The 13,803-nt window shown below is 35.3% G+C and overlaps 1 protein-coding gene across 8 annotated transcripts in view; it reads left to right on the forward strand.

Annotated features, from left to right (window-relative positions):
- Nucleotides 1–109: 109 nt before the first annotated feature.
- POLK (DNA polymerase kappa) overlaps nt 110–13,803 on the forward strand; it is a gene marked incomplete at its 3' end in the record, with an annotated part of 101,656 nt that continues 87,962 nt past the window's right edge. For 2 of the 8 annotated variants that reach the window (XM_079145194.1, XM_079145192.1), the window contains exons 1-3: nt 110–331; nt 675–818; nt 1,096–1,290. Coding sequence is in view for 3 of the 8 variants with exons in the window: in XM_079145192.1 (XP_079001318.1) it covers nt 1,222–1,290 (69 nt within the window). The remainder of the gene's footprint in view (nt 332–674; nt 819–1,095; nt 1,291–13,803) is intronic. The other 6 variants (XM_079145195.1, XM_079145197.1, XR_013764694.1 and 3 more) reach the window with 5 other exon arrangements.

The raw sequence follows: 13,803 nt of genomic DNA on the forward strand, positions 1-13,803 counted from the left end.
AGCATCCTACCTCCGGCCTTCGCGGGTGACGACGGGTAGAAAAGTAGGAGGGGCAGAGAGAGGAGAGGGCGGAATAGGGACTCTGCCAAGCTGCATTCTGGGAAGGGTGCTGATCGGACGTCGCGCAGACTCCTGGGAGTTGTAGTCACGATCCTAGTCAACTGGTTTGTGTCCGGCGCCGGTAAGGCTTATCGCCTTGGGGACTGTCAAACGGCAGATGCTCATTTGAGAGTTGCGTGGCCGACCCCCTGACCTCGCTTCTCTGCCCCTGCCTAGCGTGTTTGTGACGAACCCTGCGGGGTTGCGGGTCAGAAGGTGAAATAACTCTCCGGTAAGGATGTCGGGGTTGCCTTCTATGGCGGTTTTGGGGCAAGTCCGGGAACATCTTGAGGCTTGCCCGGGCAGGAATGTACCGGGCGCTTCCGCCTCAACCACGGGCTGGCCGGTAGGGGTTTGTGACCTCTCTAGTGACAGGGATTCCCCCTCCCCTCCAAACTCCGCTCACTACCCCGCCACGTCTAAAGAAAACAAACCATCACTGTAAAAAAATCTTGATCTTCGATCTAGCTCCGTAAGTTAGACGTTTCCCGCCTTTAAAGAAAGAATTCTTTCATTCCCTCTCACAAGTAATTGTGAGGTGTTTTTGTTTTTTTTTTTTTTTTTTGCATTATAAGGTTTCTTGAGGTTGCGGGAGAAAAAAAAATTTAAGTAAAATAAGAACATCAGGCAATATCCTGGAGTTTGCTCTTAGTTGAAAATGATTACCTTTCTAAGACCTATATTAGTCATCTCTACTTATACCGCTCCCTGAAAGATAGGTAAGGTTGTAGTAGAAACTTTCTAGTATAAGAAAGACCAAAGTGCCATTGTTTTATTGAATAATAAGGGATTAGGCAATAGAGGATGACTTTAATGCTGGAATTGGTGGAAAGAGCAATTGAAGATCTAATATCATGTACATTATAAGGGTAACTTTACTGTGAGAGCTTTGACAGTTCTTTCCTCTAGTTAACTACTTTTATATCTTGTTGATTCCACATAATTGCCAATAAGAAAATTCTTATTAAACCATAGGTTTTAATTTTCTCTCTATAGTGAATGGAAAGCTAAGGGAAATTTTAAGTGTGAGGGAAAACGCTCAGTGGCTGAAAAACTACTCCGGTAGTAGTGGAGACAAGACAACTTTACTGGAATCTTCAGGAACAAACGGAATGATGGGAAATGTCTCTGAGAAGTACCTGTGATACCTTTCATATCTCTAGATTGACACTTCTAGATGCTAAATTTTCAGTAAGTCAGTTATAAATCATTTTCCCATTGTGAAATCATGATAATGCATAATTGAAAGCCATTCAAATGAATAAAACTTTAAGAGATAAAGCTTTTGAAATACTTTGTCAGCATGCTAAAACACAATCCTACGGTTGTCAAAGGAGAAAATCCCACTTAGCACATTTTCTGTCTTCATTGAATTACAAAAAGTACACCTTTAGAATGTTGAATTGAGTTTTGCTTTGTCTTGTGATTGCCAGATTATGGTTAGATTTCCAATTTCTGAATTTTTAAGATCTCAGTTTTAAGATCATTACTCTTTAAGTAAATGTGAATTGAGACATTCGTAAGTCAATTTACAATTGTGGAAGCATAGTGTCTGTTTGCTTTTGAATTGAATTTTATCTTGTATTTTATACATTTCTAACTTGTGTGTGATTGTAATCACCAGCTCTTGAGTCACTAATATGCCTATTAACGGTGAAATTGCTTTATTCTGTTTAGTATTAATGTGAGAGAAATTGCCCTTTTAAAAAAAAAGATTCTTGCTGCATTGTTCCTTTTACTTATAGGTCTAAAATATTTTTAAGTACAGGAAGATTTTTGTATCATTAGAATGCCACATTAGAGGTTGAGGTTTACTTCATTACTATTAGTGGAAAGAGTAAAGCAGGAATAAAATATATGAGTTTTCTGTATTCATTGATTAGTATAACTTTTTTCTGTCTTAGGACATTCCCCAACCCTCTTATAAATATCTTAAATTTTATTTTATTAACAATTTGTTTTTTACTTTTAGAACTTAAATTCACCTGGAATTTTATTTTGGTATGTGGAATGAGGTAGGAATTTAGTTTTTTAAAGATGACCATTTGGTCCAACACTTTATTGATAGTCTGTTTTACCTTTATACATTTATGAAATGCAAAATCCCTTTATCTGGTTGTTTCTGGACTCCATTCTTTTTCATTGATCTGTTTATTTCTGCCTATGCTTATGTTATATTAATTTATTATTTGTCAACTTTATACTATTTTCATGTATATAGTAGCAAAATTCTCCTGATTTTCTTTTTCATTTGAATTTTTTTTTTCTATCTTCCAGACAAATTTTAGATTAGCTTGTCAAATTGCATGAAAAATTGTGTTGGGATTTAAATTGAGAATGTATTTCATTTGGGAAGAAATAACTTTTACAATATTATTTGCATTTATCAGACACTTTAAATATGTGATATGACATATTCTTTAAAAATTGTATAAGGTATTGTGCTAGCTTTCCATCACTGAAGAAAATAGTGGAATCAACATAAAGAAGGAAGGGTTTATTTTGACTCTCAGTTTCAGAGGTTTCCTCCTCTGTTGATTGTTTGACCCTGTTACTTTGGGCATGTAGACAGTCCTTGCTGTGGAGGTCTGTTCACTTCATGGTGTCTATAAAGCAGAGGGAAAGAGGGAAGGGCCAGGGTCCCAACATCCTGCTCTTCCACTACACTCCCCCAGTGACCTAACTTTATTCCTCTAGGCCCCACCTGGTGATGGTCCCACCCCCTCTCATAGCTCCAGATGCTGGCAACCAAATCTGGCATATGCCTTTGGGGGACAGTTAAGATCAAAACCATAATAGGTAAGCTTTGTTGGTCCCATTTTGAGGATAATGAGACCAAAGCTCAGAGAGGCTAAGTAACCTAGTGTCACATGGCTAATAAGTGGCAGAGTTAAGATTTGAACTCCAGTCTTCACAGATCATACATACCCCTTTCTCTGCTTCAGAATACTTCTAAAAGTGGGAGAAATTGTGTAAATTAGTAATGTATTCTGTAGATAGGTGCATCGTAGCCATGATGGTCTTAATTCAGCTAATGTTTTTAATGTCTTGCATTTGTCTAGCTCTTAAATTTTTGCTTTCTTATTTAACCTCAACAACAATTCTGTATAATTTATTATTTATAATCTATTTCTTATATTTCAGATGAATAAACAGAATTACAGGGAAATTAAATAATTTCCAAAGGCATATAGCTAGTAAAGGACATAGTTGAGTTTGAGCTAAGTATGATTCCAGAGTTCATTCTCATCCCCCTGAAGTTCCTTTCTGTCTCCTTATTCTACCTCATCTCCTTTACCTAGCTAGATTTCCACTAAATAACCATTTCAAAGTCTTCATATTTACCCTGTACTTCCACTGCCAAGATACAGAAGCCAGAAAGCCCAATGGTTTTCCAACTGGGAATGTCATACAAATTTAATTATTTGTTAACTTTGTACTATTTTCATGTATGTAGTAGCGACATTCTTCAGATTTTCTTTTTCATCTGGATATTTTTCTATCTTCCAGATGAATTTTAGATTAGTTTGTCAAATTGCATGAAAAATTGTGCTGGAATTTGGATTGAGTTATACTGATCAACAGATAGAGGGAAGGGGGCATTCATGGAAGGAGAGGATATCCAAGTTAAAACTGAAAACACTAATTTTTAAAATGATCCTATAAAGAGCCTTTCTTAGGGACTGGTAATGTGGCTCAGTCATATGGCACATGCCTGGAAAGCATGAGGCCCTGAGTTCAATTCCCAGCACTACAAGAAAAAAAAAAAAAAAAATACTCCACTGTTAAGTGAACTCAAGCTGCCATAAAAACATGCCATAGAGTAGGGGCTTTGATCACTCATTTTCTTCTTATAAGGACACCAAATCTGTCAGATTAAATCCCCCCCTTGTGACTTCATTTACTTTGATTATTTTCTTATAAGCACTAAGTTGAAATACTTACATTGAAGGTTAGTTTCAAAATATGAATTGGTGGGGGAACATAATTCTGTTCAGAACAGTTTTTAGTTCAATATTTCTGTATTTCAGATTTATTATAATAAAGATGAATTTTAAATAAAATAGTGCTTTGTTAACTAAACTGAAAATTTAACTTGTTCTTTATAGCATTGTTCCCACTTCCAAACTGAACCATAACCACTTAAAAATGGGGAATTAAAAAAAATTGGGGATTTATGTTAGAATCATGATTTCACAAACTTAGAAGTGTTAATCTATGAAGTAGAGGTAATAACCTGTGAATAGTAGTGGTCTGAAAACTAGAAGGTAAAATTAACAAAATACAACATGTAAGCTGGCTGAGGCACCAGCAACTCTGGAGGCTGAGGCAAGAGGATCACAAGCTCCAGGCCAGTCTGGGCAACTTAGACTGAGTTAAGTTAGCAAGACCCTGTCTCTAGATAAAAAATTGAAAAGACCTGGGGGATATAGTTTAGTGGTAAAGCATTCCTGGATTCTATCCCCAGTACCAAAAAAAAAAAAAAGGATATTTATTTGCCTTATGTTAATAACTAGAATAATTATCTGGGTGGTGACATTATGGACCATTTTTCTTCTATATCATTTTGTATGGAAAAATACCCCCAAAATATACCCATCTAGGTATGTGTATTAGTTGTTTCTAGTACAGAGTCTTCTATATATTAATTTCAACACAAGAATTGTTGATATCCCTGTTTTTCCCTACATTTTCCTCTTCACTAGATGATATAATATTTCTTAAGAATGCCCCATCATTATCTCCAGGCTTTTTCAAACCCCAAGCTACTGACATTCATTCTTCACGTTTTACATTTTTTTTTTTGTTTTTGTTTTTGTATTTTTGTTGTTGTGCTAAACCTGGGGTCTTGCACAGGCCAGGCAGGTGCTTTACCACTGAGCTACAGTCCCACTCCCATTCTTCATGTTTTGATGCATATAGGTAATGACAATTATGTCACAACTGCTGCCTTTCTGACAAGGATTACACCAGGCATCCCAATTTTAAAGATGTTAAATTATGAAAAATTATGAATCCTTGAAGCAATGAAATATGATACTTGCTTTTTTCAAAGCATGTTATCATATACTGTGCAAATTGTATTTTTAACTTAATATGGTAGATATCTATTTCATGATATTTGGGGAATTTACTTTTGGTTTTAGAGGTTTTTGTTTTATTATTGTTTTGGTGTTGAGGATTGAACTCAGGGATGCTTTACCACAGAGCCACATCCCCAACCCTTTTTATTTTTATTAGGAGTTGGGGGTCTCACTAAGTTGCTCAGGGCCTTGGTAAGTTGCTGAGGCTGGCCTTGAACTTGAGATCTTCCTGTGTCATCCTTCTGAGATGCTGTCATTACAGGCGTGCACAACTGTGCCCAGTGCATTGTTTTTACTTCATAAAATCCTCTTTCTGGGCAATCACAAATTTTAACTTTTTGGTTTTACAAAAATACTGTATGAGGGACATCAGACTTTATTTTTGTGCACTTGGCTGATTCTTTTGGAGTGAGTGTTCAGTAATGGTCTTCTGAAATTAAGACTATAATAGTGTGATACTTCAAATTGTTTTCCAGAAAGCTATGTTGTTTATATTTCCCAGTAGTGCTTCTTAGCCCTTCCTCCTCATGTTGAGATAAAAGAAAATAAGTAAGCAATTATAAGGGCTTTATATTTATTAAGTGCTAATACATTCATTGGTTAAACTGAATGCCTTCTATGTGCCAAGCAGTGTTCTAGGGGTGAAGGACCAAAAATTTAAAAAAAGGTTTTGTGGTTTGTTGGGAGTTGGAGCCTGACTAGAAGCAATAGGCAGCATATCTAATGCATATTATTTTCATTATACTTTATTTCTAACTGGTGGCCAGGAGAGAGTTCCAAGGGAAAAAAAAGTTGAGCATATATGAAAATCCCATTGTCAAGCTCTATGCAGATATCCTTGTCAAGGACATAATAGGACATGATAAATGTTTAAATGAATGTATTAGACTGCATATATTACCTTCTCCCATTAGAGTCTGAGTTTCATAATCTCAAGAATTCAAATTCTTTTTCCATAACTTTTTTTTTTTTGGTCCTTCATCCCTAGAATACTGCTTACTTAGCACATAGACATTCAGTGTAACTGATGAATGTATTAGAACTTATCTTTCAAATTATAAAATTCAAGAAAGTATACATCATGCAAGGTATTATATTGATTACTGTGGGGATTTTAAGATAATAAAAATTATGGGACTGTGAATATGGCTCAGTGGTAGAGCACTTGTCTAGCATGTGTGAGGCACTAGGTTCAATCCTCAACCAAAAAAAATTTTTTTTAAAGATAGTAAAAGTTAAAAAAAGAGAGAGAGAGAGATGGGGGAGTGGCACTCCTGATCTCAAGGAGATTAGAATAAGAAAACTGAGTTAGAAAGGTACACACACAACTATAGTAACCAGTGTTTTGTAAATTCAAAGGTAACCTTTGCTCTTACCATCTGATATTGTTAAAACCCATTATCTAGTCTTGTTATCTAATCCTTCCACTGGCTTCCTTTAGACTATTTGACCAGGTCTTTTTTAGTTCAAAAAGTAGTAATTTGGAATTCTAAAAAAGAAAGAATTGTCCATGTTTCCTGATCCTATTCCAGAAAGTTATTGAGTAAACTGTTTAAGTCTTGTCATATTAAAATTACTGTATTATAAATTTGTAGGTCTTTTTGTGACTTGTTGCCATTTATATGGCATTTGGCATGTTCCCTTAAATAAGTTCAGAAATTTAAATGATTTACAAACTTTGTCTTTTCCAATTTAACCTGTACTACTTGACCCTTTATTATATTTCCCCCGTTTTAACTAATAGATCCTATTAACCTCTCCCAATGTTCCTCTCACGCCCTTTAAATCATTGAAGTTTCTGCTGCTATGGTTATTGCCTTAAGTTCAGAGTGAGTTAACAACAGTCATAGGTATGAAACCAAGCTAACTTCATCCCTAATAACCGTGTGACTTTAGATGTATATTTAATAAAGAATTGCTTATTAAATGGTATCGTTAGTATAACCATTCTTTATTAATGTGTACACTCCAATTGTTGTGCTGTTATATGCATTTATAAACTGACATTTGCAAAAGTGTATATTCATTTATATAAAATGTGAATGCATCTACCTCTATTTCTGATGTTGGAAACTCTGGTATGCTAAATAAATAGTAAGGGGCTGCAAGAAACTTGCATATAATTTATTTTTAATGACATTATACAGCATTCTTATAAAATTTTTGTAATGGTGCTCAAAAAAGTGCTTGAGAGAATTGCTTACCTGTGTATCTTGATCTTTTGTGTTGATACAAAAATGATTGTACCATCATCTGGCATTCATGTCTTCCAAATTAATAGTTTTCAGTTAGACTTCGATCTTAACAGGTATGTTTATGTCCAATGTAAATAAACCAAGTCTGCTAGTCTGTGAATGAACTTTAAAGGATTTATCATTTTAAATGATAGAACAATCTTTTCCAGTTGTACAGAACACTGAAAGCCAGACTTAAAAGTTACTTGAATAATAGCTCTGATAGAGTACATGAAGTCCTGAGTCCTGAAAAAGAAAATCAAAACCAAACTACTTGCATAAAAAGTGCATTGTAGGGGCTGGGGCTGTAGCTTAGTAGAAGAGCACTTGCCTACCCTGTGTGAGGCACTGGATTTGATCCTTAGCACCACATAAAAATAAATAAAATAAAGGCATTCTCTCCATCTACAACCGCAAAAAAAATTTTTAAAGTGCATTGATTTTCCACCAGTTCATGATCTCTGTTCTTTATATATTAATAGAGTTCTTTCTCCTTTTTGCTTATGCTGGTGTTAATTTCTTTACCCTCTGTTCTCCCCTTCTCCAGCATTACTAGGAGAAAAACACACTATATTGAAACTTCTATAACCTGTCTTCCTGTTTTAATTGACTCATAGAACTAGAGAAGGAAAATATGTCATGGCTTTTTTTTTTTTTTTTTCAGTGCTCGGGATCAAACCGAGACTCACTCACATGCTAGGCAAGTATTTTACCATTGAGCTACATACAACTCGGCCCCCTGACTATTTTTAGTTTTTACTTCGATCCTGTTTTCCCACCTCAGTATCCCAAGAACCCCTAATCCTTTCTCCATTTTTCTGTCCTTTATCCTGGTCTCAAATCTAGACTTTTTTGTAGGGGGGAGGGTGGTACTGGGGATTGAACCCAGGTCTTTACACATGCTAGGCAAGCACTGAGTACATCTCCAGCTCTTTCTTTAATTTTATTTTGCAATTTTAAATTGCCACAGCTGGCCTTGAATTTGTCATCTTCCTGCCTCTGCCTCCAAAGTAGCTGGAGTCATAGCCTTATGCTACCACACCTGGCTTGATGTCATTTTTCCATGTCTATCATATTTTTATCTTCAACTTGGGCAATTAATTATGATGTTAAGTGGTTAATAGTAGCATTAAGCTAGGCTATCCCTTTTATTGAGATGGATATTTAAGTAGGCACTACTAATGTTTACCTTGCTTACTTTTTCTCTTTTGGTTTGGGATCATCCATATTCTATTTAAATTGATGAATTCTTTTATTAATACGAATTATTATTCTATTATGCTATACTGACTTGCCTTATTCTATTACTTTGATCCTAAAGATGACTTTAGGTATCTGAGACTACTTTATATGTTGAGTTTTATTTTTTATTTTATTTATTTATTTTTTATTAGTAAAATCTTTTTTAATTTTACAGACTGCATTTTGATTCATTGTACACAAATGAGGTACAACTTTTCTTTTCTATGGTTGTACACAATGTAGACTCAACCATTCATATAATCATATATATATATATATATATATATGGTAATACTGTCTGTTTCATTCTATCTTTCTGTCCCCCACCCCCTCCCACCCCATTTTCCTCTAAACCATCCCAAGTTCCTTCATTCTTCTCTCCCCCCCCGCCACCGCTCCCTTATTATATATTGTCATCCACTTATCAGAAAAAACATTCGGCCTTTGGTTTTTTGGGCTTGGGCTATTTCACTTAGCATGAAATTTTCCAAATTCATCCATTTACCAGCAAATGCCATAATTTCATTCTTCTTTATGGCTGAGTAATATTCCATTGTGTATATATACCAGTTTCTTTATCCATTCGTCAATTGAAGGGCATCTAGGTTGGTTCCACAATCTAGCTTTTGTGAATTCAGCTGCTATGAACATTGATGTGGCTGCATCACTGTAGTATGCTGATTTTAAGTCCTTTGGTATAAACTGAGGCGTGGGATAGCTGGGTCAAATGGTGGGTCTATTCCAAGTTTTCTGAGGAACCTCCATACTGCTTTCCAGAGTGGCTGCACCAATTTGCAACTCCACCAGCAATGTATGAGTGTGACTTTTCCCCCACATCCATGCCAACACATTATTGCTCTGTTCTTGATAATAGCCATTCTAATTAGAGTTATGTGAAATCTTAAGTTGGTTTTAGTTTGCATTTCTCTAATTACTAGGGATGATGAGCACTTTTCCATATATTTGTTGATGACCTGCATATCTCTTTCTGTGAAGTGTCTGCCCATTTCCTTAGTCCATTTATCGATTGGGTTCTTTGTATTTTGGGTGTAAAGTTTTTCAAGTTCTTTATAAACTTTGGAGATGAGTACTCTGTCTGAAGTGTGTGTGGAAAAGATTTTCTCCCACTCTGTAGGCTCTCTTTTCACATTATTGATGGTTTCCTGTGCTGAGAAAAAGCTTTTTAGTTTGAATCTATCCCATTTATTGATTCTTGCTTTTATTTCTTGGGCTATGGTGGTCTTGTTAAGGACATCTGGTCCTAAGCCAATGTGATGGAGATTTTGGGCCTACTTTTTCTTCTATTTGGTGAAGGGTCTCATGGCTAATTCCTAGATCCTTGATCCATTTTGAGTTGAATTTTGTACAGGGTGAGAGATAGAGGTTTAATTTCATTTTAGTGCATATGGATTTCCAGTTTTGCCAGCATCGTTTGTTAAAGAGGTTATCTTTTCTCCACTGTATGTTTTTGGCACCTTTGTTTATTATGAGATAACTGTACTTAGGTGGGTACATTTCTGTACCATTGGTCTACCTGTCTATTTTGGTGCCAGTACCTTCCCATTTTTGTTACTGTTGCTCTGTAGTAGAGTTTAAGGTCTGGTATTGTGATACCTCCTGCATCACTCTTCCTGCCCAGGACGCTTTGGCTATTCTGGGTCTTTTGTTCTTCCAGATGAATTTCATGACTGCTTTTTCTGTTTCTATAAGAAATGTCATAGGGATTTTAATTGGAATCCCATTAAATCTGTATAGCGCCTTTGGAAGTATGGCCATTTTGACAATATTAATTCTGCCTATCCAAGAACATGGAAGATCTTTCCATCTTCTAAGGTCTTCTTCAATTTCTTTCTTTAATGTTCTGTAGTTTTCATTGTAGAGATCTTTCACCTATTTGGTTAGATTGATTCCCAAGTATTTTATTTTTCTTGAGGCTATTGCGAACGGAGTTGTTTTCCTCATTTCCCTTTCAGATGTTTCATTGCTTATGTATAAAAATGCTTTAGATTTATGCATATTGATTTTATATCCTGCTATTGTGCTGAATTCATTTATGAGGTCTAGAAGTTTTCTGGAGGACTTTTTTGGATCCTCTAAATATAGAATCATGTCATCAGCAAATAGTGACAGCTTAAGTTCCTCTTTTCCTATTCGTATCCCTTTAATTTCTTTAGTCTGTCTAATTGCTCTGGCAAGTGTTTCAAGGATGATGTTGAATAGAAGTGGTGAAAGAGGGCATCCCTGTTTGTTCCAGTTTTTAAAGGGAATGCTTTCAGTTTTTCTCCATTAAGAATGATGTTGCCCATGGGCTTAGCATAAATAGCCTTTACAATGTTGAGGTATGTTCCTGCTATTCCTGTTTTTTCTAGTGTTTTGAGCATGAAGGGGGGTTGTATTTTATCCAACGCTTTTTCTGTGTCAGTTGAAATTACCATATGATTCTTATCCTTAAGTCTACTGATATGATGGATTACATTTATTGATTTCCAGATGTTGAACCAACCTTGCATTCCCAGGATGAACCCCACTTGATCATAGTGCACTATCTTCTTAATATATTTTTGGATATGGTTTCCCAGGATTTTGTTAAGGATTTTTGCATCTATATTCATCAAGGATATTGGTCTAAAATTTTCTTTCCTCGATGTGTCTTTGGTTGGTTTGGGTATGAAGGTGATATTAGCTTCATAGAATGAGTTTGGTAGGGTTTCCTCCTTTTCTATTTCCTGGAATACTTTGAGAAGTATTGGAATGAGTTCTTCTTTGGAGGTCTTGTAGAACTTGACTGAGAATCCATGTGGTCCTGGGCTTTTCTTGGTTGGTAGGCTTTTGATGCCTTCTTCTATTTCATTGCTTGATATTGATCTGTTTAAATTGTGTATGTCCTACTGGTTCAGTTTGGGAGGTTCATATGTCTCTAGAAATTTGTCAGTATCTTCGGTATTTTCTATTTTGTTGGAATATAGATTTTCAAAGTAGCTTCTCAATATGTTATGTATTTCAGTGGTGTCTGTCATAATATTTCCTATTTCATCATGAATTTATGTAATTTGAGTTTTCTCTCTCCTCTTTGTTAGTGTGGCTAGGGGTTTGTCTATTTTGTTTACTTTTTCAAAGAACCAACTTTTTGTTTTGTCAATTTTTTGAATTCTTTCTTTTGTTTCAATTTCATTGATTTTAGCTCTGATATTATTTCCTGTCTTCTACTACTTTTGGTGTTGTTGTGTTCTTCTTTTTCTAGGGCTTGAGCTGTAATGTTAGGTCATTTAGTTTTTGACTTTTTATTCTTTTCTGGAATGCACTCCATGCAATGAATTTTCCTCTTAGTACTGCTTTCATAGTGTCCCAGAGATTTTTATATGTTTTATCATCGTTCTCATTGACTGCTAAGAATTTTTTTTACCTCCTCCCTGATGTTTTCTGGTCTAGTCTGTTGGTGATGCTTTCCATGCTTCATTCAATAGCTTATTATTTAATCTCCAGGTATTGGAGTAATTTCTGTTTTTTATTTTGTCATTGATTTCTAATTTTATTCCATTATGATCTGTTAGAACACAAGGCAGTCTCTGTTTTTTTTCATTTACTGAAGACTGCTTTGTGGCATAACATATGGTCTATTTTCAAGACAGTTCCATGTACTGCTGAGAAGAAAGTAAACTCTCTTGTTGATGAATAGAATATTCTATATATGTCTGTTAAATCTAAGTTATTGATTATGTTATTGAGTTCTATGATTTCTTTGTTTAGTTTTTGTTTGGAAGATCTATCCAGTGGTGACAGTGGTTTGTTAAAGTCACCCAAAATTATTGTGTTGTGGTCTTTTTGATTCCTGGAATTGAGAAGGATTTGTTGATGTACATGGATGCACCATTGTTTGAGGCATAAATATTTACGATCATTATGTCTTCCTGATTTATGGCTCCCTTAAGCAGTATGAAATGTCCTTCTTTATCCCTTCTGACTAACTTTGGCTTGAAGTCTACTTTATCTGAAATAAGGATGGAAACCCCCACTTTTTTACTGAGTTCATGTTCATGGTAGATTTTTTCCCATCCTTTCACCTTTAGTCTGTGGATGTCTTTTTCTGTGAGATGAGTCTCTTGAAGGGAGCATATTTTTGGGTCTTTCTTTTTCATCCATTCTGCCAGTCTATGTCTTTTGATTGATGAGTTTAGGCCATTAACGTTCAGGGTTATTATTGAGATATGATTTGTATTCCCAGTCATTTGGGCTTATTTTTGGTTTTTAACTTGACTTGGTTTCTCCTTTGAATAGTTTTTCCTTTAAGGTAGTTCCTCCCTTTGCTGACCTACATAGTTGTTTTTCATTTCCTCCTAATGGAATATTTTGTTGAGAATATTTGTAGCGCAGGCTTTCTATTTGTAAATTCTTTTAACTTTTGTTTATCGTGGAAGGATTTTATTTCATCTTCAAATCTGAAGGTTAGTTTTGCTGGGTATAGGATTCTTGGTTGGCAACCATGTTCTTTCAGAGTTTGAAATATGTTGTTCCAGGCCCTTCTAGCTTTTAGAGTCTGAGCTGAAAAATCTGCTGATATCAGTATTGGTTCCCCCTGTATGTAATCTGATGCTTTTCTCTTGCAGCCTTCAAAATCCTATCTTTATTTTGTATGTTAGGCATTTTCATTATAATGTGCCTTGGTGTGGATCTGTTGTTATTTTGTGCATTTTGTGTTCTATAAGCCTCTTATATTTGATTTTCCATTTTGTTCTTCAGGTTTGGGAAATTTTCTGATACTATTTCATTGAATAGGTTGTTCATTCCTTTGGTTTGTATCTCTGCACCTTCCTCAATCCCGATAATTCTTAAATTTGTTCTTTTCATGATGTCCCATAGTTCTTGGAGGTTCTGTTCATGATTTCTTACCATCTTGTCTGTTTGGGCAACTTTATTTTCAAGATTAAATATTTTGTCTTCAATGTCTGAGGTTCCGTCTTCCAAGTGGTCTAGTCTGTTGGTGATGCTTTCCATTGAGTTTTTTGTTTGGTTTATTGTTTCCTTCATTTCAAGGATTTCCATTTGGATTTTTTTTTTTTTTTTTTTTAGAATCTCTATCTCTTTGTTGAAATGATCTTTTGCTTCCTGCAGTTGCTCTTTCAACTGCTTATTGGAGTGATCATTCA

This window comes from Sciurus vulgaris (genome assembly GCF_902686455.1).
Source record: "Sciurus vulgaris genome assembly, chromosome: 6".
In the NCBI taxonomy this organism is placed as follows: Eukaryota; Metazoa; Chordata; class Mammalia; order Rodentia; family Sciuridae; genus Sciurus; species Sciurus vulgaris.